General features: G+C 39.3%; 3 protein-coding genes across 4 annotated transcripts in view; all 3 read left to right on the top strand.

The window, feature by feature from the left end:
• Positions 1-21,650, top strand: LOC122991803 (sterile alpha motif domain-containing protein 9-like). Its single transcript, XM_044365150.1, has 3 exons — positions 1-31; positions 16,512-16,570; positions 16,864-21,650. The coding sequence occupies exons 1-3, from the start codon at positions 16-18 to the stop codon at positions 21,367-21,369; spliced, it is 4,581 nt and encodes a 1,526-aa protein (XP_044221085.1). The 5' UTR covers positions 1-15; the 3' UTR covers positions 21,370-21,650.
• On the top strand, positions 1,238-6,598 carry LOC122991805 (sterile alpha motif domain-containing protein 9-like). 2 transcript variants are annotated; one of them, XM_044365154.1, is made up of 3 exons: positions 1,238-1,331; positions 3,043-3,101; positions 3,396-6,597. In XM_044365154.1, the coding sequence occupies exons 2-3, from the start codon at positions 3,078-3,080 to the stop codon at positions 6,558-6,560; spliced, it is 3,189 nt and encodes a 1,062-aa protein (XP_044221089.1). In that variant the 5' UTR covers positions 1,238-1,331; positions 3,043-3,077; the 3' UTR covers positions 6,561-6,597. The 2 variants fall into 2 exon arrangements, with proteins under 2 accessions (XP_044221089.1, XP_044221088.1); XM_044365153.1 differs by lacking the exon at positions 1,238-1,331 and having other exon boundaries at positions 3,017-3,101; positions 3,396-6,598.
• Positions 11,786-22,103, top strand: part of LOC122991804 (sterile alpha motif domain-containing protein 9-like) — a 24,342-nt gene continuing 14,024 nt past the window's right edge. The window contains exon 1 of the mRNA XM_044365152.1: positions 11,786-12,766. The gene's annotated coding sequence lies outside the window, so the exon portion shown is untranslated. The remainder of the gene's footprint in view (positions 12,767-22,103) is intronic.

Raw genomic sequence — 22,103 nt, forward strand, 5'->3', positions numbered from 1 at the left:
CAGTTGTCATGGATAATGAGGAAAAATGAAGGTATAGATGAAATCTATGTCATTTTATTTTACAGTGAGTAGAGTGTCTAGTCCTCCATTGTGAATTGCTCTTATCTCATCATATGCTTGTATCATTGTAGTGATCTACGGTTGTGAAGAAGGAACCAACGCTGGTATGGCCACCTGCACCTTTCACACTTTGTCTCAATGCTTTAAATTTTTATGAGAAGCACTTTGAGTTGCCTTGCTGCTGAAATGCACTATACAAAACAGACCCAAGCCATCCTGCCTTTTCCGTCTCCCTTTTTCCTCTCTCTCACACACACACACACACACACACACACACACACACCGGCTCTCACTTCTGTTTCAAAGCATACTATATCACTAATATCTGCTGTCACATACAACAGCCACAATTTCATTGAATGTGAAAAAACAAGATGTTCAGTTTTCAATGTTGCCCTCTGAATAATATGGACTGAATTTAACTCAGAAGAGCCAAAGAGTCTGTATCAGCTGAACAAAATTATCAGGCCAAAACAACACAGTATTCAAGATGTTTCGATGCTCTCAAATGTAAACGTTGGTCAGACATCTGAATAGTACGCAAAGACCAAACAGCATTCCAGGATTACCACTCTGTACTTTAAGACAATCGTTGTTTGCACAATCACGTCAAAGTCACAGAACAATTTTTTCTCTTACCAGACAATTCCTCTGAGTGCTCAGTCAGATGGCTTCCTTTTTCAACACCCACACTGCAGCATGCATATCTCATTAATCACATCCTGTGCTGTCCTTTAAAGAAACAAAAATCACATCAAAACAAGAGAAATATGGTATTTATATGCCATTGTTTTATGATTCACTCAGTCTTTGCCTTAACTAATCTTGGGTGTAGTCCGCATTCTTCAATACCTCAACAAACAAAGCATACTGTCCCTTGTGTACATTAACTATCATTGCAACACATCAGTTTCATTGGAATTACGCCAGGGGGAGAGGACCTCATCATGGCCCATATGAGGAGGACAATTACTTCTTTTCCTAACAGAGAGAGGGGTCTGTGTGTAGCAGGCAGACCTAAATACAAATAAAACAAATAGAAATGTGACTTTTCTTTATATACTATCATTTTAAGGCTCATTAAAATTGAGTTAAGTCAGTAAAGTTTGGGGTAGGCCTGCTCGCTGTTTTACCGGAATTGATGTGAGGAACATGACTCACACTCATGACTGACACTGCTTGCTTCTCTGTATATCAAGGCTGTATTAAGACCTGAGCCTCAATCAACAAGGACAGCGGACTGACAGGAGGACCTAAGCACATTTTGAAAGGTGAGTGCATGCTACATGTCTGTAGTTTTTATGTGAGTGCTGTGAAACGAGAGAGCCTCAATTTGAAAAAATTAAAATCAAAATCAAAACATATTATCCGTTTTATGGTGGGTCGGGCTGTTGATGTGTAACTGTAGTTCTTGCTCTTGACTTGCAGGTTTTTGTTGTGTGATTTGGAATCTTTTGAGTTTAAACTTATTTTTGCAACTTTCATAGTCGCCTGAGTAATATTCGATATAACCCTTAATCACTTATAAAGTTATATTTAGACACTTCTCTCTGACAAAGTTTATTGAAATTGTGTATTGTGCAGATATTTTATGGTCACAGCTTCTTCCTTTTTTGTTTTTTTTTAAACCGTGGTTGGCACCAGAGCACACTAGTGAGTATCTCACTGCACCTAAGGTATCCGACAGATGTGTAGAGCTCTGATGATTGTTTCCCAGATAGCATGTAGCAGTGGGCCACTTCAGGCAATGATGCAACACTGCTGACCTTCCTCTGGCCCAGACAAAATGGATGTGAGCCTGACATGGCCCACATGTAACACAGCAATTATGACTTAAATATCCCAAATCAAATGTGGGTCCTTTTATGGTAAAGATGCGGTGCTCTCATGTGTATCCTGGATGTTGGCCAACTCTGGTTTATCTGATTTGTCCTTGGTTGACACAAGGCAATGCTATGACTTGCTTGTGGCCCAGAGCTGGAAATTGTATGGAAAATGTCGGGTGTGGGCCAGATCTGGGCCACACCCGACAGCCATTTTGCTAGCTAGGTTGAATCGAAAGAAAATTAACATGCAACTATTTTGAGAATTAAATAATCATTGAAGTCATTTTCTTATGCAAAAATCCCAAATATTTGAGAATTTGCTTTCCTCTTACATTATAGTTAATAAAATATTTTGGGGTTTCGGACGGTATGTCAGACAAAATAAGACATTTGAAGATGTGACTTTCTCTAATATGTTGTGAAAGACATTTTTTCACTGTTATGCGATTGTTTTGGCGATATAACAGTACTGTATACTATGAGACAATACACTACTCCCTTGGCTGGCATTATGACTTAATAATGATGGTTTTGTTTGTTCAGTTGTTACAGCAAGGAAGCTGTAACAACCAGTAAGCCAGCGTGCCTCCAAGGCTCAGGGACAGGCACACCTAGTCAAAATAATGGAGCCACTGTTAGTGTTAGTTGGGACTCATATATTAAAATGTTTGCCACAGCAATTGTCTATGGCAATTTGCTGAGTTTGCAGTTTGTTTCTATAGTGGCCACTATAGTAGCAATATAGAATTTACAGGATTACAGGATTTTTTAAAATCAATGTAATGAAGTAATTCATTCTTATAATACCAGGCAGGTTGATCATCTTCACCTTCCTGTTTACAAAACAAAACATGGCCGGTATTCCCTCAGATATAGCGGTGTACAGATATGGAAAGTACAATTTATCAAGAGGTCGCTATCATTGTATTTAAAAATAAAATCTAGCTTGACATCTATTTCTTTCTCTTTTATGCATTTCTTTGTTTTTATTTTCTATGTGTGAAAATAAAAATCTGAAAAAAGAAAAAAAAAACTCAATTTGACTTGTAGGATTTCTGCAAATCACTTTCAAAGAAGAACATTTAATAACTAAAAATTTAAGAAAATGTACAATGACTGGTGACAAATTGCTCTTATCTTATGTTTGTATCATTAGTGATCTATGGTTGTGAAGAAGGAACCAATGCTGTTATGGCAGATCAAGCGGAAAAGAAGGTAAATAACAATTGAAATAATCTGCATTTTAAGAGAAGCTGATTCTATATATTCTGCAATACATTAAATTGGAAGCTACAATAAAACAGGTTTTTAGATCAAAACACTTTAGTTATCAAACTAGCACAACTTGGTAAAGGTGGTTTACTTCCTACGTACCAAACCACTTCAAGTAGTTGTGCATTACTATACCTAATATCTCAACATTAAATGTGGTCAACAAATAATTAAGTGTACAGTAATTTGAGTGGAAAATGTGGAACAATAACACAACACTTTTTATTTTTTATTCAGGAGGAGGACCTGTCACCTGACATCAAGGATTGGAGTAAACATCAAGTGAGAGAATGGGCTCTGAAGGTGAATGGTGTGGATGACGGAGTTCCAGAAATACTATTTCTGCAGGACATTAATGGGCTTAGTCTTTTGATTTTTAAAACAACAGACTTGCATGCAATAGGTGTGAAATTTGGACCTGCAAAACTTATCATTCATGCCAGAGATGAGTTAATGAAGTTAAAGAAAGAGGAACCAACAAGTTTTAGAAACCAACCTGGAAGACCCTGCAAGCCCTATCCATTTTATAGGTACCATTATACGTATAGATACATAGAGGGCAGCATTCTTGATATTACAGAATCAGGTTCTTTAGACTTCATTGAACCCTGCCATGAGTATAAAGGTTTCACCAATACAACAGATGAAAATAGAATGAGCAAGTTCATTTATGAGGTTATTCGCTTTGCAGCTGCCTGCATGAATAGCCGCACCAATGGCACCATACATTTTGGTATAGGGGACAGGCCACAGTTCACCCATGGTCAAGTGTTGGGAGTGGCTGTTGAGGACAAAGAGGCTTATGCAAATGAACTAAAATCTGCCATTGATGTCTGTTTTGGGCATAAACACAAACAGGCTGCTCAAATGTGCATCAAACCTCCTCGATTTGTTGGTGTTCTCAATAAGAATATGACATCATCTGACAAATATGTGATTGAAGTAGACATAGTTCCCGAGTCTGTGATCTGTGAAGAAAACATCTATCACACCTTCAACATGGATACAAAAAAAGCCAAGAAAAAAGCAAAAGGTAGAGAAGCAGACAAAACTGAGACAAAACCCTCAAAACAATTCTATGTCCGAGATGGCGGTAGCAGCAGGAATCTCCTCGCAACAACCACATCTGCCAAACCCATGGAAGAGTACAACCAGTTTGTTGACAGTGTGGCACAACGATCACAACTCCGAAAACAGGCCGAAGAGAAGCACCTCAGTGTGATCAAAAGCAGTAATCAAGGCTCTAGATTAAGTCAGATGATAACTGGTGGATCCCTCTCTTTAGACAAGTCACACTTTGAGTGTTATGTAATAGTAACTAACAAGTCACATCCAATCCAGTTGGAATCACTGGGATTTCTTGTAGAACTCAACCCAACAGCTGTTTTGGACTTTGATCCAGAATCAGCTGAATGTGGATTGCAGAAGCACTTTGAACAGCAGAGTACAGTAAGTGTCCATTTACCAGCACAGTATAAAATCACAGAGGGTGTTGAGGACATTGCAAACAAGTTGAAATTGACTAGAAACACCAGCTGGGTATTCTGCAATGGCGGTATCAAGGATGAGGCACCATCAGATATAGATGAGTGGTTGATGGACAAAGGAGCCTCCATTCGAGATGTGATTTCATTCTTGTGCCGGAAAGATGTGCTTCCAAACAAGAGATTCCTTGTCATTTTCTTACTTTTGTCAACAGTTAGTGAGCAGATGGACCCACTTGTTGAGACTTTCAGTACATTTGCACAGGAGCTCAGAGGCACAGAGCAAATCCTTTGTATCTGTGACAATGAAAAAGCATTTACGTCCTGGAAGGACCTAATTAAGGCTCGCTGTGGAATTGACATCTCTGGTAGATGCATATATGAGCTCAACTTTGCTGAAGTCAATGGCACTGTCCTTAGTCTTTTGTCAAAAAATCGTAGATCCAGCCGATTCCTACCCTGTGGTGGGGGAAGCCAAGTGCTTCTGGAGAAGAAAGTGGAGCGTAGCCTGAGTACCTTAGAGATCCTATGCATGAACCAATGTGAAGGAGGAAATGAGGACAAAATTGCTATTGAGGAGAACTTCTACAAAGGAGGAAAAGTGTCCTGGTGGAATTTCTATTTCTCAGAGCAGCCTGGATCCACACCGTTCATTAAACGAGACAAGTTTGATTTCATAATGAACGCAGTGATACCAGATTTGTGCTCCCTGAGAAAAGCCTGTGTGTTGTTTAACCTCATGCATGTACCTGGATGTGGTGGGACAACTTTGGCCATGCACATGTTATGGGCTCTCCGGTCCAGATACCGTTGTGCGGTCCTTAGAGACAGCAAGGCAGACTTTGCTGAAGTAGCTGAGCAAGTGGTAAAACTTTTAATGTGTCACCATGAGGAGCAATTACCACGGGTCCCTGTTCTACTGATGATAGATGACTTTGATGATATGGAAAAAGTGAGTGACTTGCAGCAACTCATTGAAAAAGAATGTGTGAAGAAAAACATTCAGTCTAAGTCTGCACAGGTAATTCTTCTCAGCTGCATGAGGTCAGAGTCTTCTGAACTGACTGAATCAACTGTAAACACTGTGTTCATTGGAAATAAGCTCTCTGAAATGGAGCAGAAACACTTTTTGAATGCTAAAACGTTTTATGGTTTCATGGTCAATAAGATTAACTTAAATCCAGAGTATATTCAGGGTGTGGTCCAGAACACCCTGAAGAGCTTTAACAAGAATGAGAAACATGCACAACTCCTGGCTGTTTTAATTTTATTGAATGTATACGGCAATGATGCCTCTCTCTCCAGCTCCATTTGTCACAAATTTCTCGGTCTACAACCTACACCCGTTTGTGGAACTGACAGAGTTGAAGAAAGATTTGGGAAATTTTCAACTTTAATTGCCAGCATAGAAGTTAAGGGTGAGGTAGTATACAAGGCTGTGGAAATTATCAATCCAAGTTTTGCGCAGTACTGTTTGCAGGAAATTACATCAACTCACAGGATGACAATAGTTGACATACTGAGGCTACTCTTGATGACAGATGAGTTTTATGAGAACACAGAAGGCAAAGACAAACTCATGCAAGATGTTCTTAACATTTTGGTGGAGACACATTCAGTGGTGGATCAATCTCAGTTCCATTCTTCCATCCATCCATACTCAATATTGCATTATTGTTTTTCTTTTCTCAAGAGACTGAAGTCTGTCCTACCATGGGGACAACAGGCTAAAGTGGAAAAAAAAGCTCAGTTTTCTCTAATAATTCAACATATTCAAAGGGATACTCCAGAGTTGGCAGAAGAGGTGCTATTGCATGCATTAAAAAGATTTGAGGACAATAACAGCATCGCCCAACTACAATCTACATACTATCAGCTAAAGGATTTAAAGCGGGCTGAAGCTAGGGAACAAAAGTAGAGAGAAGAAAACTAGAAGGAAGAAAACTCGGCGTGTTAAAAAACATTTTAGTTAACTGAAATAGAAATAAAAAAAAAACAACTTAAGGGTTATTATTATTATTATTATTATTATTATTATTATTATTATTATGATGATGTTCGAACCAGCCATAACGTTATAATGGGGGCACATTCGGTATGTAAACATAATCCTTTAGTTACTGGTTAGTTAATGAGGTCATCTATATGTAGCCACATGAGGTAGTTTGTTGAACTTGCCCAGTTGAGTAAGCCGGCGGGTGCTGGAGAGACCAGCACCACTTTCTTATTTTTGTGTGATAGCCCTGGGGTGGCCCATGGCGTGCCCGGGTGCATCACTGAAGATAAATAGGTAAAGTAAGGTAGTTATCCTGCAGGTAGCTAGGGAACTGGGTTAGTTCCAGAGTAGAAAATCCTGTCTTAAGAGTAGCATGTGGTTGCCTATGATGACTTGTGTGGCTTGCTTTGTGTGTGAATGAGCTGTTGTTAAGATATTTGTGGTTTAATGTTGAGCATTCAAAGTAAAGCTGTTTCACTTATTTTCCATGTAACTTTGTGTGAGGCTATTAATTTAGATGCCATTGTAGATTGTGCTCATTTATGCTTGTGTGAGTTTTGTTTATTGCATAGCTCTGCTTTTGCAGTCTGCACATTGTTTGGTACTTAAAGGGGTATATTGCACTGAAGGTGCTTTAGTTTGGGTGACAGTTTCTTGAATGCGTATTTGTGCTTGTTAGCTGTAGTTATGTGTTATGGCTTATAGTCACTATTTGTACAGCCTTTGGTTATTTACTGTAATCCCTTTGCAAGCTTGGAGTCTCAGTGGAGACATTTGTGGTTTGATGGTATTTCTAGTTGATGAAACATGACATTGCATGGTTTAGCAGGCCAGTGTATGTCGTCTTAAGAGCCAAAATTGATCTGCTGCCACAATGTTTAACAGCAGAGAAAACCCCCTAAATGATCTCTTTCCAGCTTCAAATTTGATGACGTTTCCCAGAGTGACCTCAACCTCAGACCTCTGTTTTATCTAGTTCAGTTTCCCTTTGTTCATGTTACTTCCCCGTGCCAGGTCATAACATAAGGACATATTCTATTATTATGATATTCCATAGTAATAGAATATGCCCATTACTATGGAATATCAGAAATCTTGAGTGAATGTCATGGGGAAATTTACTGATGCATTATTTTTTGAGCTATCTTTCTTATTTTGACCAAATTGCCCAAATTGTATGATTTCATTCATTGTGGACTGGTGCTTTGCACCATGTCACCTGCTGCCATGGACTATTGCCCGAGACCCACAGCAACATCTAGACTAACCCAAGACAGCTCGGGGTCATCTCTGCAGTTCCAGCCTTGACCACAGAGAAGTTCCTGAAGCAACAAGTCAGCAGGAGACTTGGAAAAGGTAAACTGACATATTTAACTGGAGCAACACAACTAAACAAACCAGCAGGACACCTAAACCAGATTCCCTTTTACCAGAAAGATCTGAATAGAAAGACTTCCTTAATGCAAAAACATGAAACAGATTCTGTTCCTAAGATTCTGGAAACTATTTTATTAATTCCTAAACTGTTTTTTTGTTATTGTTTGTTTGTTTTGTTTTGCTTTTTTTTGAGACCACAGGTACCATGCGATAATCCTCATCAGTCAACCAGATCAATCACCGGTTATTTCAGAGGGCGGGTGTTCCTATCAGCTGTTCTACAAATGCAGATGCATGTACACGTCCCTTCAGATGGTGAAAGCCTGACTCAATGGCGGCCAAGCTTGCTGTTCTTCTCTGGACAGGTGAGCTACTAACTTAATTTTTCTATAATATCTAAATGTATTGTTTACCTGCGGTAAAGACGGGTGCACTCTGAAGGGATGTTGCTCCCCTAAACCTACATGAATCGTAACAGTTATAAGGATTCACCAGACGCAACCACCCGGGTCGGCCCAGGGAGGGGTTCTTTTACACGAGCTCCCTACCCTAAAGTGTGAGGTATGTGCGTGAGGCTAACAGTCAGTGGTGTTGCCGTGGTGTGGATACGCTGGAGCTTACCTCTCGGAGGCCATGGAGTCTCCTGCCTGTGTCACACCGGAGCTTTTAAGATTTTATGTGGTTTTTATTCAATCAGTTCCAAAATTATAAAATAGTCAACATTTAAAAAATAAAAAGGAAAGAGGAAAAAGAGAAACTGGTCTGGTTTGGTTTTCATATGCCTTTCTTTTCCAGGCCTATTTAATCAGAATGGGTTTGGTTAAAAACTTTGGACTTTTCAATTCAGTATCTCAGAATCTATCTATGTCTATCTATCGTTAAATTCTAAATTTGGTAACTGGCTGACATTGACCGTTTAAAAACTCTCAATGTCTGATGTTCTACAGTTACCACCAGGCACCGATTTTCTGCTTACCGCCAACTTTCACCAGTTTTCACAAAAAAATTGCAAAAATGCACCAAAAATTGAGATCTATAATTATCTTTGCTCTGAAGCTCTTTAGTAACAGGAAACTCCACTATGGTGTATGAGAGCCCGTAGACAACAAGAAGCGCTGCTTTATATGCCCCTTCGCAAAACCACGACAGGGGCTACATGTGGCGTGGCATGCATCTAGCCTAGCCTAGTCAGACAAAACCAGTTTCTAAGTTCACCAAAGGTCATGTCACCTGACATGAACCTGCACACAGCTGCACTCGCAGGTGCAAAGAGTTTACTTAAATTCAGGTCACCTGACATGAACCTACAGAGTTCACCAAAGTTCAAGTGACCTGACCTGAACCTGGGCACAGCTGCATTCACAGGTGCAGAGAGTTCATCTAAGTTCAGGTGACCTGACATGAACCTGTAGAGTTCACCAAAGTTCAAGTGACCTGACATGAACTCAGACAGCCTTTTTTTTTTTCTACAACAACAATACTGTAACAAAGATGGTGGACACCTTGACTTCAAAACTAGTACAACCCATGTCTGATATGCAATGTGGTAATAACACCTAGTTACGCAACTCCTGATGGTAATGACGGGTATTTTTAAAGAATTATAACAAATAAAAAATCAAGAGTAAATTGTTACATGTCAAATTATATAGGTATTACATGATTAAATTCAAAAATTGAAGATTTTTTTTTTTTTTTTTAAAGGCAAAGGTCACAATAAAAAATGTGATAACTAATATAAGCAGGATAATAAAGGATGTGATGATGAATATAATTAGAATAATAAAGGATTTAACATATGTAAAAATGTGTATTCATTTGTATTGTGATTTGGTGTGAGGAGGTGAGGGAGGGGAAAATGTATGTGGGTAAATGTAAGTGAAGATGTAAAGGAGGGGGGAGTGGGCAGGTATATATGTAATAAATGAGAGGAAGGGTTAATGTGTGTGTGTAAATGTTAAATGAGATATTGAAGGTGTAATCTAAATGACTTGCAGTGACAACTAAATGACAAGGTAAAAAGTAATATACTAAATGACAAAGTAAAAAGAGCATAATATAAGGATACTTGAAACAACCATGCAACAAGATACTGCTAGACCTTAAACCTTAACAAATAAAAGATGGTTTCTGACAATACATTGTCAGCACACTTGTGGAGGCAACCTCCCTTAGTTTTTTGTTTTTTTTCTCTTTTCAGTCGTTTTTCTGTTACCCAAATTTATACCTATTGATGGTGAATGGAAATCATGTCTCCTTTCTCCATCATAAGGTCATACCAGCATTCAGCCAGTGGGTAGGCATAGAATCAACAAATGGTAACAACTTTTTTCCCCCCTCTCTCAATAAGACACTGGTGCAGCTTAAGGAACACAAGCACACACTGACTCCACACAGACAGCTAAGATTTAAACCCAGTATCCAACACGTGACTTTAATTGATAATATAGTAATGTCTGAGGTTTTAACTGCTTCATTGTACATCCTTCTCTGGATGAGTGACCTGAACCGGACAAAATGTTTGACAATGATCTAAGGTCTGTTTTTTTTCTTTTTCCCTTTCAGATTGAGTGACTCTGTGGTACCACACTGTTTGTGTGCACCATCCCTCCACAGAGGGAGACTATATTTGCAGAGTGTGTGAATAAAGCTCTGAATGACAAATCATTATTGTTGTCCTTCCTTCAGTCACAGTAATGTCACTCTAGCTACTATGTGAGACGACATGAAGCTTGCATTGCATATTGACCTTGACTTTGTCCACAGTGTTTATATATATATATATATATATATATATATATATGTACACTCGGCACCCTGAGAGACACACGCCACGCCGCCACTGCCATGTTCATTAACGAGGGACATTCCCATAATGGGAATATTGAACAATGTTTATTTTGAACTTTATTAATGCCATCAATTAAATAAAGGCAAAAACTCATACTTTTAAGTAAAATCATGTGTTTGTGTCCTGTTTTCCACCTTGTTACCTAAACATTTTTAATAAAAATTAAGCTGTGAGCTTTGTGTGTTAGCTACAGAAATAATATGTGTGTAAATGTGTTTTTGTGTATACAGACAGGTGACAAATTAAAGGAAAAAACAGTACAGGTCTAAATGCTTGAAACCTACAGTGAGGGGATCTGGTGGCTCTGTTATTCTTTGGGGGGCATTTTGTTGGCATGGTTTGGGTCCACTTGTCCCCTTAGAGGGAGTGGTCTCTTCCAGGATGACAGTGCCCCCATCCATAGGGCACAAGGGGTCACTGAATGGTTTGATGGGTATGAAAATGATGTGAATCATATGCTATGACCTTCACAGTCACCAGATCTCAACCCAACTGAACATCTATGGGAGATTTTGGACTGACGTGTTAGACAGCACTCTCCACCACCATCATCAAAACACCAAGTGAGGGATATCTTTTGGAAGAAATGTGTTCATCCCTCCAGAACTCCAGTAGAGTTCAGAGACTTCTAGAATCGATGTCAAGGTGCACTGAAGCTGTATGGTCGGCATGTGGTGGCCCAATACCTTATGTAGACACTTAATGCTGTTTTTTTCCTTTAATTTGTCACCCATCTATATACAGCATGTTTGTGTGTGGCTTAAACTTAACATTAATTAGCAATTAGGTATTTATTCATCACACTGTAACACTTGTAACAGGGATCAAACATTAACATGAACAGTGTCTCTAGTCTCTAGAATATCAGAAAATAATTTTTGGGGGTAAATTGAACCATTGACTCAACTTGCCCCAACATCACAAAACATCACGTTTTACCCCACAAACTCCATACTGACATAACTGTTTCACACAGTGGATCAGATCCACAGTTATATATGTTTTGTAGCTTACACTGACTTAAACTAACATGTAATATTGTCTAAAACATATCTATGTTAATTAAAATACAAGACTGATAACTTTAGCAACATGATGAATTCACTTGGCATGACAAAAATCTTTTTTTTTGCTCTGTTTTGCTGACCACTCTGTCCATGTGCCTGAGTGGAAGATGTGAACTATACTTTCTTAATTTGTGGTCAAATGATTACTTTTGTGTATGGTTACCTAGATAAAGGGGGTGGCTCGTTTTACCCACTGACTCGCTCTACCCCGTTCTCCCCTACTGTAACTATCACAGTCACACAAAGAGGGAATTTTGTAGATACTAAAAAGACCAACTTTGGAAGATACTCTCTTGATTTTTCTAACTCTGAATGCTGAAGCTACGCATGGGACACACTGGATGCGTGAGCAACGCGTGCGCAGCGCGTGTGTGTCTAGAGGACCGCGCGCGTCACGCGGAGAAAATAGACGAGACCTCGAATCTCTAGGTGAGGCGACGCAGCAGGCTGTGTGGCTGCCCTAGCCTGTTAGCATGGCGCCGAAATGAAAAGGAGGAGGTTCCGCGACGCACACGCGCTGCTCACGCATCGAGTGTGTCCCAGGGATTACATCAGCTATGGCTCAAATTTGGGATGCACCTCTGCAACGAACAAGGATGACTGATTTTATCTCCCGTCGGTTTCATTTCAGTTTCACTAGGAAGACCACACACACACACACACACACACACACACACACACACACACACACAATGTCTTGCCTGAGTTTCATTTCTCCTGAAGAATCCGCCCACCTGACGGTGTAAAGTCTTCCGCATCAGACGGCAAAGACCTGATCCTTAAATACCGAGGACAGCAGACTGCGCAGAAGATCTACATTTAGTCCGGGATTGGTGAGTGTAGTCCAGACTACATGTCTGTAGTTTTTTATGTGAGCAGTGTGAGACGAGAGAGCCTCAATCTGAACAATATATTCTCTGTTTTATGATGGAGCCCAGCTCGGTGGATGATTGTTGTTCTTGCACTCGACTTGCACGGATTTGTTTTGTGTGTAAACCCGATTTAAAATCTTTTGGGATTTAAACTTATTTTGGCATTGAATTGTTTCATAATCAGTCTGATTTAACTCTAATGACAACGTTATATTCAGACAGTTGTCTTTGCTATAGCCTAACTAGTATGTTGAAAACGTCTGCTGCGCAGATATTTTAGTGTTACAGCTTCTTCCTGTTGTTTTTATTTTTTTTAAATCTCAGCCTGTAGCCTGCAAGCAGCGATTTCCTCATAGAGCTGAGAGTTCATCTCACTGCACCTAATGCATCACACATGACACATATATGAAGAGCTGCAATGATTAAAAGTCAATAGAGAGAAAATTAATATGCAACTATTTTGAGAATCACATAATCGTTTAATTCATTGTTTAAGCCTTAAAGCCTATAATTTACTTTTCTCTCAACTAACACTTAGTTATGAGTAAGTTATAAGCTGCATCAGGGCTGATACTCACTGAGATACTATTAACATGTTTCTCTTTTTCATTCATTCATTACATCCAACAAATGAATTGTTGGTAAATACAAAGTAAAGTAAATACAAACAAAGTAAATACAAAGAACAACAGGACAAATATTTGTTTTTTCCTCATGTGTGAATGCTTTATTTCAAGCACAGCAGCTGAGGAGAAAGGGAGGGAGGGAGGGAGAGAGAGAGAGAGAGAGAGAGAGAGAGAGAGAGAGGGGCGGAGTACGGAAGAGGATTAGGGACACGTGAAAAATTTGAGTTCTGAGACTACACTCATAATTCTGACTGTATTCTCAGATGAGGGATTGACCAATCAGTGGTCTGCAGTGTTTTCACGTCACCTTTTACTGTCAGCTCAGCTCGAGATTTTCACATTTTCACATGGCGTTCTGGAAAAAGTAGACAAGTAGACAGTGAAAATAAAGCTTTCAATGAAGAATTGACAGACTCTTAGGCTACTTCCCATGGGCCGCTCAAAACCAGTATGTCTCACATAAGCACAAGTCCTTTTAGCAAACAAACCCACTCAAATGATATGAACTGAAGCCACAGAAAATAAACGATCTAAGAGCCCAATATGATCAATCCACTTTATTTTAGGATGCACCTTTTTTCAAAAGCTCCCTGTTATGTATTTTATTTTTAAATGCAGCCCTCATTATACTTGAAATGAGAAAATATTCACTTACATTACTTAACATCTGTGTATAGTAAAATGTTAGTTTCTTTCATGTTGTTGGTGTATATAGCCTACACTTAATCACACCTTACATCAACAGTATTCATTTTTCTAAGTGTTGAAGCAGCAATACTGGAGGCCAAGCTAGTTGTAATTTTAAAAAGAAAATTTCACTTGATGTCCATTTTTTTCTCTTTTATCTTTCATGCATTTTTTGTTTGTTTTTATTTTTTGTGTGTGAGAATAAGAAAATCTTCAAGAAAAAACAACCTCAATTTGACTTGTGCAGGCATGCAAACATGTGCAGAAGAGGAAATTTTAATCACTAAAAAATTCAGAGAATGTACAATGTTACAGAGGGTGATCCCATCACTAGTGGACAGCTCTAAATACAGGTGTAAACGCACCCAAGACGCATTGAGGACAGTTTGAGATCCGATCACTCAGACCACATTCGGAGGTGGTCTGGGCCGCATGTGGCCACATTCTTTTAGTAGTGTAAATGCAATGCATCCTGGGTCACAATGACCGCCTACTCAACTGACGTCCTCTATTTTCCGGCAGACTAGACACAGGATCCTCTGTCCAAAGCTGTTCAACTTGTTTGATAATAGGATAAACAAATTATTTTGTTTTTCATGTGAATTAAAAACGTAATCCACGTCCCGTTTTTTCCTGTTTCTCTCGTTCCCCTAACCGGTTTCCCTCTTCAAATTGACAATTAGAATAGGAATTAAACCATTAATTTTTCACTTGTCTGTCTAAAAAATATTTCAGAAGCTAAACGTAGCTTGATAGTTTCCTCTGTCCTGTCAAAATGATAATGACAGTTTTTGGTTTTGCTGTGCTGCTAAACATAATGAACATAATGAAGGATTTATCAGGGGGACGGCTGCTTTACTCCAAACAGTTTCACTGTATGAACCTGGACTGTGTGTGTAAAAGCTGACCTATTGGATGTGTAGAAGAACACAGAACGTTAATTAACATTAGATCCTGACTGACCCTGTCGGTGTGTCGGAGATTTAAATAATCAATGAAGTTATGCTGTTGTATCTTATGCTTAAATGCGCACAGTGTCTCTGAATGGAGAGATGCAGCTGTGGGGAGATCGCTGCATCTCTCTCTCTCCCTCTCTCTCCCGACGCAGAATATTTATTTATATCCTGAATATTTATCCTGTTATCAAACAAGTTGAACACAGCTTTGGATGAATATCGAACGAATTTGGTCTTTGAAAACGGAAATGATGTCTGTGATTATTTGCATATAGAGCAGGGAAGTGAGATCCGATCACATGTGGTCACTCAGGACGCATGTGGAGACGCATGTTAATGCCAGGTGTAAACAGACTCACTTAAAGCTGTCCACTTGTGATTGGATCACCCGAGAAGCATGTTAATACCAGGTGTAAACAGGGCCTAAGAATAGCTGTGTTTTTGTCACTTTAGTATGAGTCCTTTATATCTACATAGGGAATGGGTCTCCTTCCACGGAGGCCTCCATGTTGCACTACAGTAACCCAGATCAGACAAACCAAACATTAGATCTGGAGAGGGCCTTTTGGGTTTTTCTCGAGTTTCATGGCCACACTAGGTTCTCCTAAACCTTTGGAAGGGGAGGGGTGAGGGGAGGTGTATTCATTTGGTTGCGATAGTCAACCTCACCACTAGATGCCACTAAATTCTACACACTGGTCCTTTAAAGGAAAGAATAAAAAGTGTCTTACTATGGTGTCGGCCACCATGAGCCACCAGAGGCTTCAGTGCTCCTTGTCGAATACATTCTCCAAGTTTTGGGAGCTTGAACTGAGGGATGAACACCATTCTTCCAAAAAATGTTCCCTCATTTGGTCTTTTGATGATGAAGGTAGTGAACACTGTCTAACTCACTGGTGCTCAGGTGGGTTGAGATCTGGTGACTGTGAAGGTCATAGCACCATGTAAGGCCATATGATTCACACCATTTATCCTCAGCAAACCTTCCACAAAATATTAAATATGGTGATTTTGTTTGACTATATGTGTGTCTGTCCAATTACGTTTAACTTTGGGCACTGTGTGTTAAAAGGGCTATATCTCCCATACAGTTCTTTCTATATTGGTGTAAACCTACTCAAATTTAAGCTGAGATTTGGCACTTTAATGTGGTCCCTGGTACTTTATTTCAAATTGAGTGTTCTGAAGCACAGAGCCTGAAGAACAAAAGATGTGTAACTGTCTGGATACTAGGTAAGGACTACACTTGAATACTTATTTCTACTTTCTTTCTTACTTTCAGCCTTAAAGGTCTACATTTGTGAACGGTAAGCCAGTTGTCATGGATAATCAGGAAAAATGAAGGTAAAGCTGAAATCTATTTCATTTTATGTTACAGTGAGTAGAGTGTCTAGTCCTCTATTGTGAATTGCTCTTATCTTATGTTTGTTTCATTAGTGATCTACGGTTGTGAAGAAGGAACCAACGCTGTTATGGCAGATCAAGGGGAAAAGAAGGTAAATAACAATTGAAATAATCCACATTTTAAGAGAAGCTGATTCTATACATTCTGCAATCCATTAAATTGGAAGCTACAATAAAAAAGGTTTTTACATCAGATCAAAACACATTAGTTATCAAACTAGCACAATTTTATAAAGGTGGTTTACTTCCTATGTACCAAACCACTTCAAGTAGTTGTGCATTACTATACCTAATACTTCAACATTAAATGTGGTCAACAAATAATTAAGTGTACAGTAATTTGAGTTGAAAATGTGTAACAATAACACAACACTTTCTATTTTAGAGTCAGGAGGAGGACCTGTCACCTGACATCAAGGATTGGAGTAAACATCAAGTGAGAGAATGGGCTCTGAAAGTGAACGGTGTGGATGAAGGAGTTGCAGAAATACTGTTTCTGCAGGACATTAATGGGCCTAGTCTTTTGATTTTAGAAACAACAGACTTACATGCAATAGGTGTGAAATTTGGACCTGCAAAACTTATCATTCATGCCAGAGATGAGGTAGTGAAGTTAAAGAAAGAGGAACCAAAAAGTTTTAGAAACCAACCTGGAGGACCCTGCAAGCCCTATCCATTTTATAGGTACCATGATACGTATAGATACATGGAGAGCGGCATTCTTGATATTACAGAATCAGGTGCCTCAGACTTCATTGAACCCTGCCATGAGTATAAAGGTTTCACAAATACAACAGATGAAACTAGAATGAGCAAGTTCACTGATGAGGTTATTCGCTTTGCAGCTGCCTGCATGAATAGCCGCACCAATGGCACCATACATTTTGGTATAGGGGACAAGCCAGAGTTCACCCATGGTCAAGTGTTGGGAGTGGCTGTTGAGGACAAAGAGGCTTATGCAAATGAACTAAAATCCGCCATTGATGGCTATTTTGAGTATAAACACAAACAGGCTGCTCAAATGTGCATCAAACCTCCTCGATTTGTTGGTGTTCTCAATAAGAATATGACATCATCTGACAACTATGTGATAGAAGTAGACATAGTTCCTGAGTCTGTGATCTGTGAAGAAAACATCTATCACACCTTCAACATGGATACAAAAAAAGCCAAGAAAAAAGCAAAAGGTAGAGAAGCAGACAAGACTGAGACAAAACCCTCAAAACAATTCTATGTCCGAGATGGCGGTAGCAGCAGGAATCTCCTTGCAACAACCACATTTGCCAAACCCATGGAGTACAACCAGTTTGTTGACAGTGTGGCACAACGATCACAACTCCGAAAACAGGCCGAAGAGAAGCACCTCAGTGTGATAAAAAGCAGTAATCAAGGCTCTAGATTAAGTCAGATGATAACTGGTGGATCCCTCTCTTTAGACAAGTCACACTTTGAGTGTTATGTAATAGTAACTAACAAGTCACATTCAATCCAGTTGGAATCATTGGGATTTCTTGTAGAACTCAACCCAACAGCTGTTTTGGACTTTGATCCAGAATCAGCTGAATGTGGATTGCAGAAGCACTTTGAACAGCAGAGTACAGTAAGTGTCCATTTACCAGCACAGTATAAAATCACAGAGGGTGTTGAGGACATTGCAAACAAGTTGAAATTGACTCGAAACACCAGCTGGGTATTCTGCAATGGCGGTATCAAGGATGAGGCACCGTCAGATATAGATGAGTGGTTGATGGACAAGGGAGCCTCCATTCGAGATGTGATTTCATTCTTGTGCCGGAAAGATGTGCTTCCAAACAAGAGATTCCTTGTCATTTTCTTACTTTTGTCAACAGTTAGTGAGAAGATGGACCCACTTGTTGAGACTTTCAGTACATTCTGGCAGGAACTCAGAGGCACAGAGCAAATCCTTTGTATCTGTGACAATGAAAAAGCATTTACGTCCTGGAAGGACCTAATTAAGGCTCGCTGTGGAATTGACATCTCTGGTAGATGCATATATGAACTCAACTTTGCTGAAGTCAATGGCACTGTCCTTAGTCTTTTGTCAAAAAATCGTAGATCCAGTCGATTCCTACCCTGTGGTGGGGGAAGCCAAGTGCTTCTGGAGAAGAAAGTGGAGCGTAGCCTGAGTACCTTAGAGATCCTATGCATGAACCAATGTGAAGGAGGAAATGAGGACAAAATTGCTATTGAGGAGAACTTCTACAAAGGAGGAAAAGTGTCCTGGTGGAATTTCTATTTCTCAGAGCAGCCTGGATCCACACCGTTCATTAAACGAGACAAGTTTGACTTCATAATGAACGCAGTGATACGAGATTTGTGCTCCCTGAGAAAAGCCTGTGTGTTGTTCAACCTCATGCATGTACCTGGATGTGGTGGGACAACTTTGGCCATGCATATGTTATGGGCTCTCCGGGACAAATTCCGTTGTGCGGTCCTTAGAGACAGCAACGCAGACTTTGCTGAAGTAGCTGAGCAAGTGGTAAAACTTTTAATGTATGACCATGAGGAACAATTACCACGAGTCCCTGTTCTACTGATGATAGATGACTTTGATGATATGGAAAAAGTGAGTGACTTGCAGCAACTCATTGAAAAAGAATGTGTGAAGAAAGACATTCAGTCTAAGTCTGCACAGGTAATTCTCCTCAACTGCATGAGGTCAGAGTCTTCTGAACTGACTGAATCAACTGGAGACACTGTGTTCATTGGAAATAAGCTGTCTGAAATGGAGCAGAAACAGTTTGAGCAAAAACTTGTAGAAATAGAGAAAACACACAAGAATGCTGAAACGTTCTATGGTTTCATGATCATGAAGAAGAACTTTAAACAAGAGTATATTCAGGGTGTGGTCCGCAATACCCTGAAGAGCTTCAACAAGAATCAGAAACATGCACAACTCCTGGCTGTTTTAGTTCTGTTGAATGTGTACTGCAAGAGTGCCTCTCTCTCTGTCTCTCTGTGTGAGGAATTCCTTGGTCTACAACCCAAACCATTTTGTGGAACCATCAAAGTTGAAGAAGGATTTGGGAAATTTTCCACTTTAATTGCTAGCAGCTCAGTTGAGAGTAAGGTTGTACACAAGGCTGTGACAATGATCCATTCAAGTATTGCAAGTCAGTGTTTGCAGGAACTTACAACAATACACACCATGAGCAAAGCTGAGATTACTGACCTTCTGCTGACCACAGACAAGCTTTATGAAAGCACACAAGGCAAAGACAAACTCCTGCAAGATGTTCACCACATTTTGGTGAAGAGATATTATTCAGTGGAGGAGGAATCTCAGTTCTCTCCACTAATTCAAGACATCGCAAGTGAAACGTCAGGACAAGAAGAGATGATACTGTTGAGTGCATCAAAAAGATTTGACAAAGATGCCGTCGTCTCTCAGTTACTAGCCAGGTACTACTACCTGAAAAAGAAGGATTTCTCAGAGGCAAAATTTTGGGCACGCAGTGCAAGAGATCTTTCCAAAGATAGCTCATACATGGCAGACACATCAGCACAAGTTATCAAGCATGAACTGAAGAATGCTATTACAAACTGCAAGGAAGAGCCTATTACTGCTGACAAGTTGAACATGTTTCTCAAAGTGGCTCAGTCAGCAATAGATGCATTCAAGGAAACACAGAGCCTTGCAAAGAAAGAGTCAATTCAGCGACTACAGTCCAAGATGGACAACTGCCCTTTTAATACATCAGGGTGTCTGGGAGAAATTCAGGTAGGAGTACTTCTCATTGAAGTACTGGGAAAGACACCTGTATTTTCCTCAGAAAATGTCCGCCATGACATCATGAGTGGGGTTCTATCTGGAGATATTAAACTACAGGATGCAGAGAGACATGATCCAAGGAATACCAAACACAGGACTTACTACATCATTCTCAGACAGTTTGAGGATGTACTTTACAACCTCAAATATAGGATGAAGATGAACTTCGACTTCCTTGACAATTTCTATGTGAACTTGGGTTCCAGATCTGGGATGAAAGACAGTCGGGAGCAAGTAGCCCAAAATGAGCTTTTCAGATGTTTCAAACAGTATGCAAATCTTTTCTGCAAGACAGATTCCACATCTCTTTTGAAGAATAAAACCATGTGTAACATGCTGCAACTACTGGAAGCAAGACAATTCCTGGAGAAGCAAAAAGCTGATACCTACTCTGGGATTCTGAATTATCTCTCAAATGACACCTCAGCTGAAAAGTTGGAGAAGATTGTCAGAATGTATGATTTTGTAGGTGCATCTCAGACTGTGAAGGAGAAGATCAACTACATCTATGTCAATGTTGTGTTAAGTCGCATCAAACTGGAATCAACACGCATTCAGCGATACCCGAAACTAATTGATCTCCTTGACAAAGTTTTGCGTGAGCAAATTCCATTAAGTGAAAATCTGCCGCTGCTGTTCATTGCAGTTGTGCTGTTGTGGCCACAGGAGAATTGCCCAGTATGTAGAAGTTTAGGGAAGTACATCTTACAGATGAGGACATCTTATCACACAGAGATGAAGGAAGTGTACATTGGCAAGAGGCCCATTGTCCATTTCTTCCTAGGGAAAAAGCGGGGCTATGAAAGACTGGTACACCTTGGGGAAATCAAAAGGTGTAGTATGGCTGAGGAGAGTCAGTTTATCTCCATGTGGGAAAATGGCAAGCTATGGAAAGAGAAGAAGGTGGAGGAGCTCCTTTGCAGAGTCACTGGCGAGGTGAAGGGCAAGTTCATACTGGCTGATACTTGTATCCCAGATCTGAAGATTGAAGTCACTCCAATGTTTCAATCGCAGCTTAGTGGGTATGGTGAGGGGTCAAAAGTGTCCTTCTTAATTGGCTTTTCGATGAGAGGCCCTCTTGCACTTGACATTAACTAAAGCTTGAAAGTAGCCTTGTATACAAGTAATTCAAAAGTGATTGAGATACTTGTAATTGTGATGCTATATTACATTTTTGTGGGTATCTTTGGCTCTGTTCATTGCATTGATGCCACTTTTTGTAAAGGAAAGTATTTGTCAAGTATAACCTTTAAATCAAAACTCTTAAAAATGCGTTGGATTAAAATTTGTAAGTCAATATAAATATTTAAGTCATTTTTAAACAATGAAAAATGAAATGTTTCATATGAAATTATCGGACATTTGAAAAAAGTATTCAACTATTAGCTTTTGTTATGTGCATAATTAACAAAACAGCATTACTATGTAAGCAGTTTAATCATATTGTTCCATGAAATTAAATAATCTTCATAACTGATTCTATGATACATTTACTTTTGGATAAAAATGGTGTACTTGAACATCTATGTAAGAATTTGCAATGTTTTATGTATATTTTACCTTTGAACCTGCATGTTATATTATTGATACAACTACTGTGCTTTGCTGAACAATGTCTTACATACAGTGTCTCTCTTGTACTTAATATATTTTCAAGTACTGAATATTGAAATTTAGATATTTTTAATGTTTGTTCATAAACTGATCTGATGTTTGAAATACAAGCCTTTACCTTTGTCATTATGTATTACATTACTTGAGCAATTTTGTTTTAAATAGTTTGTTTTTTGCATTCCATGAAAAACAATAATGAACATTTTTTTGCAATACCT

The sequence above is a fragment of the Thunnus albacares genome, chromosome 11, assembly GCF_914725855.1.
Source record: "Thunnus albacares chromosome 11, fThuAlb1.1, whole genome shotgun sequence".
Taxonomy (NCBI): domain Eukaryota; kingdom Metazoa; phylum Chordata; class Actinopteri; order Scombriformes; family Scombridae; genus Thunnus; species Thunnus albacares.

Coding starts and splice junctions, on each gene's coding strand:
- LOC122991803 (XM_044365150.1), top strand. Junction 16,571..16,863: donor CAGATCAAGGGGAAAAGAAG/GTAAATAACAAT, acceptor TTTCTATTTTAG/AGTCAGGAGGAGGACCTGTC.
- LOC122991805 (XM_044365153.1), top strand. CDS start 3,027: ATGTTTGTATCATTAGTGATCTATGGTTGTGAAGAAGGAACCAATGCT. Junction 3,102..3,395: donor CAGATCAAGCGGAAAAGAAG/GTAAATAACAAT, acceptor TTTTTTATTCAG/GAGGAGGACCTGTCACCTGA.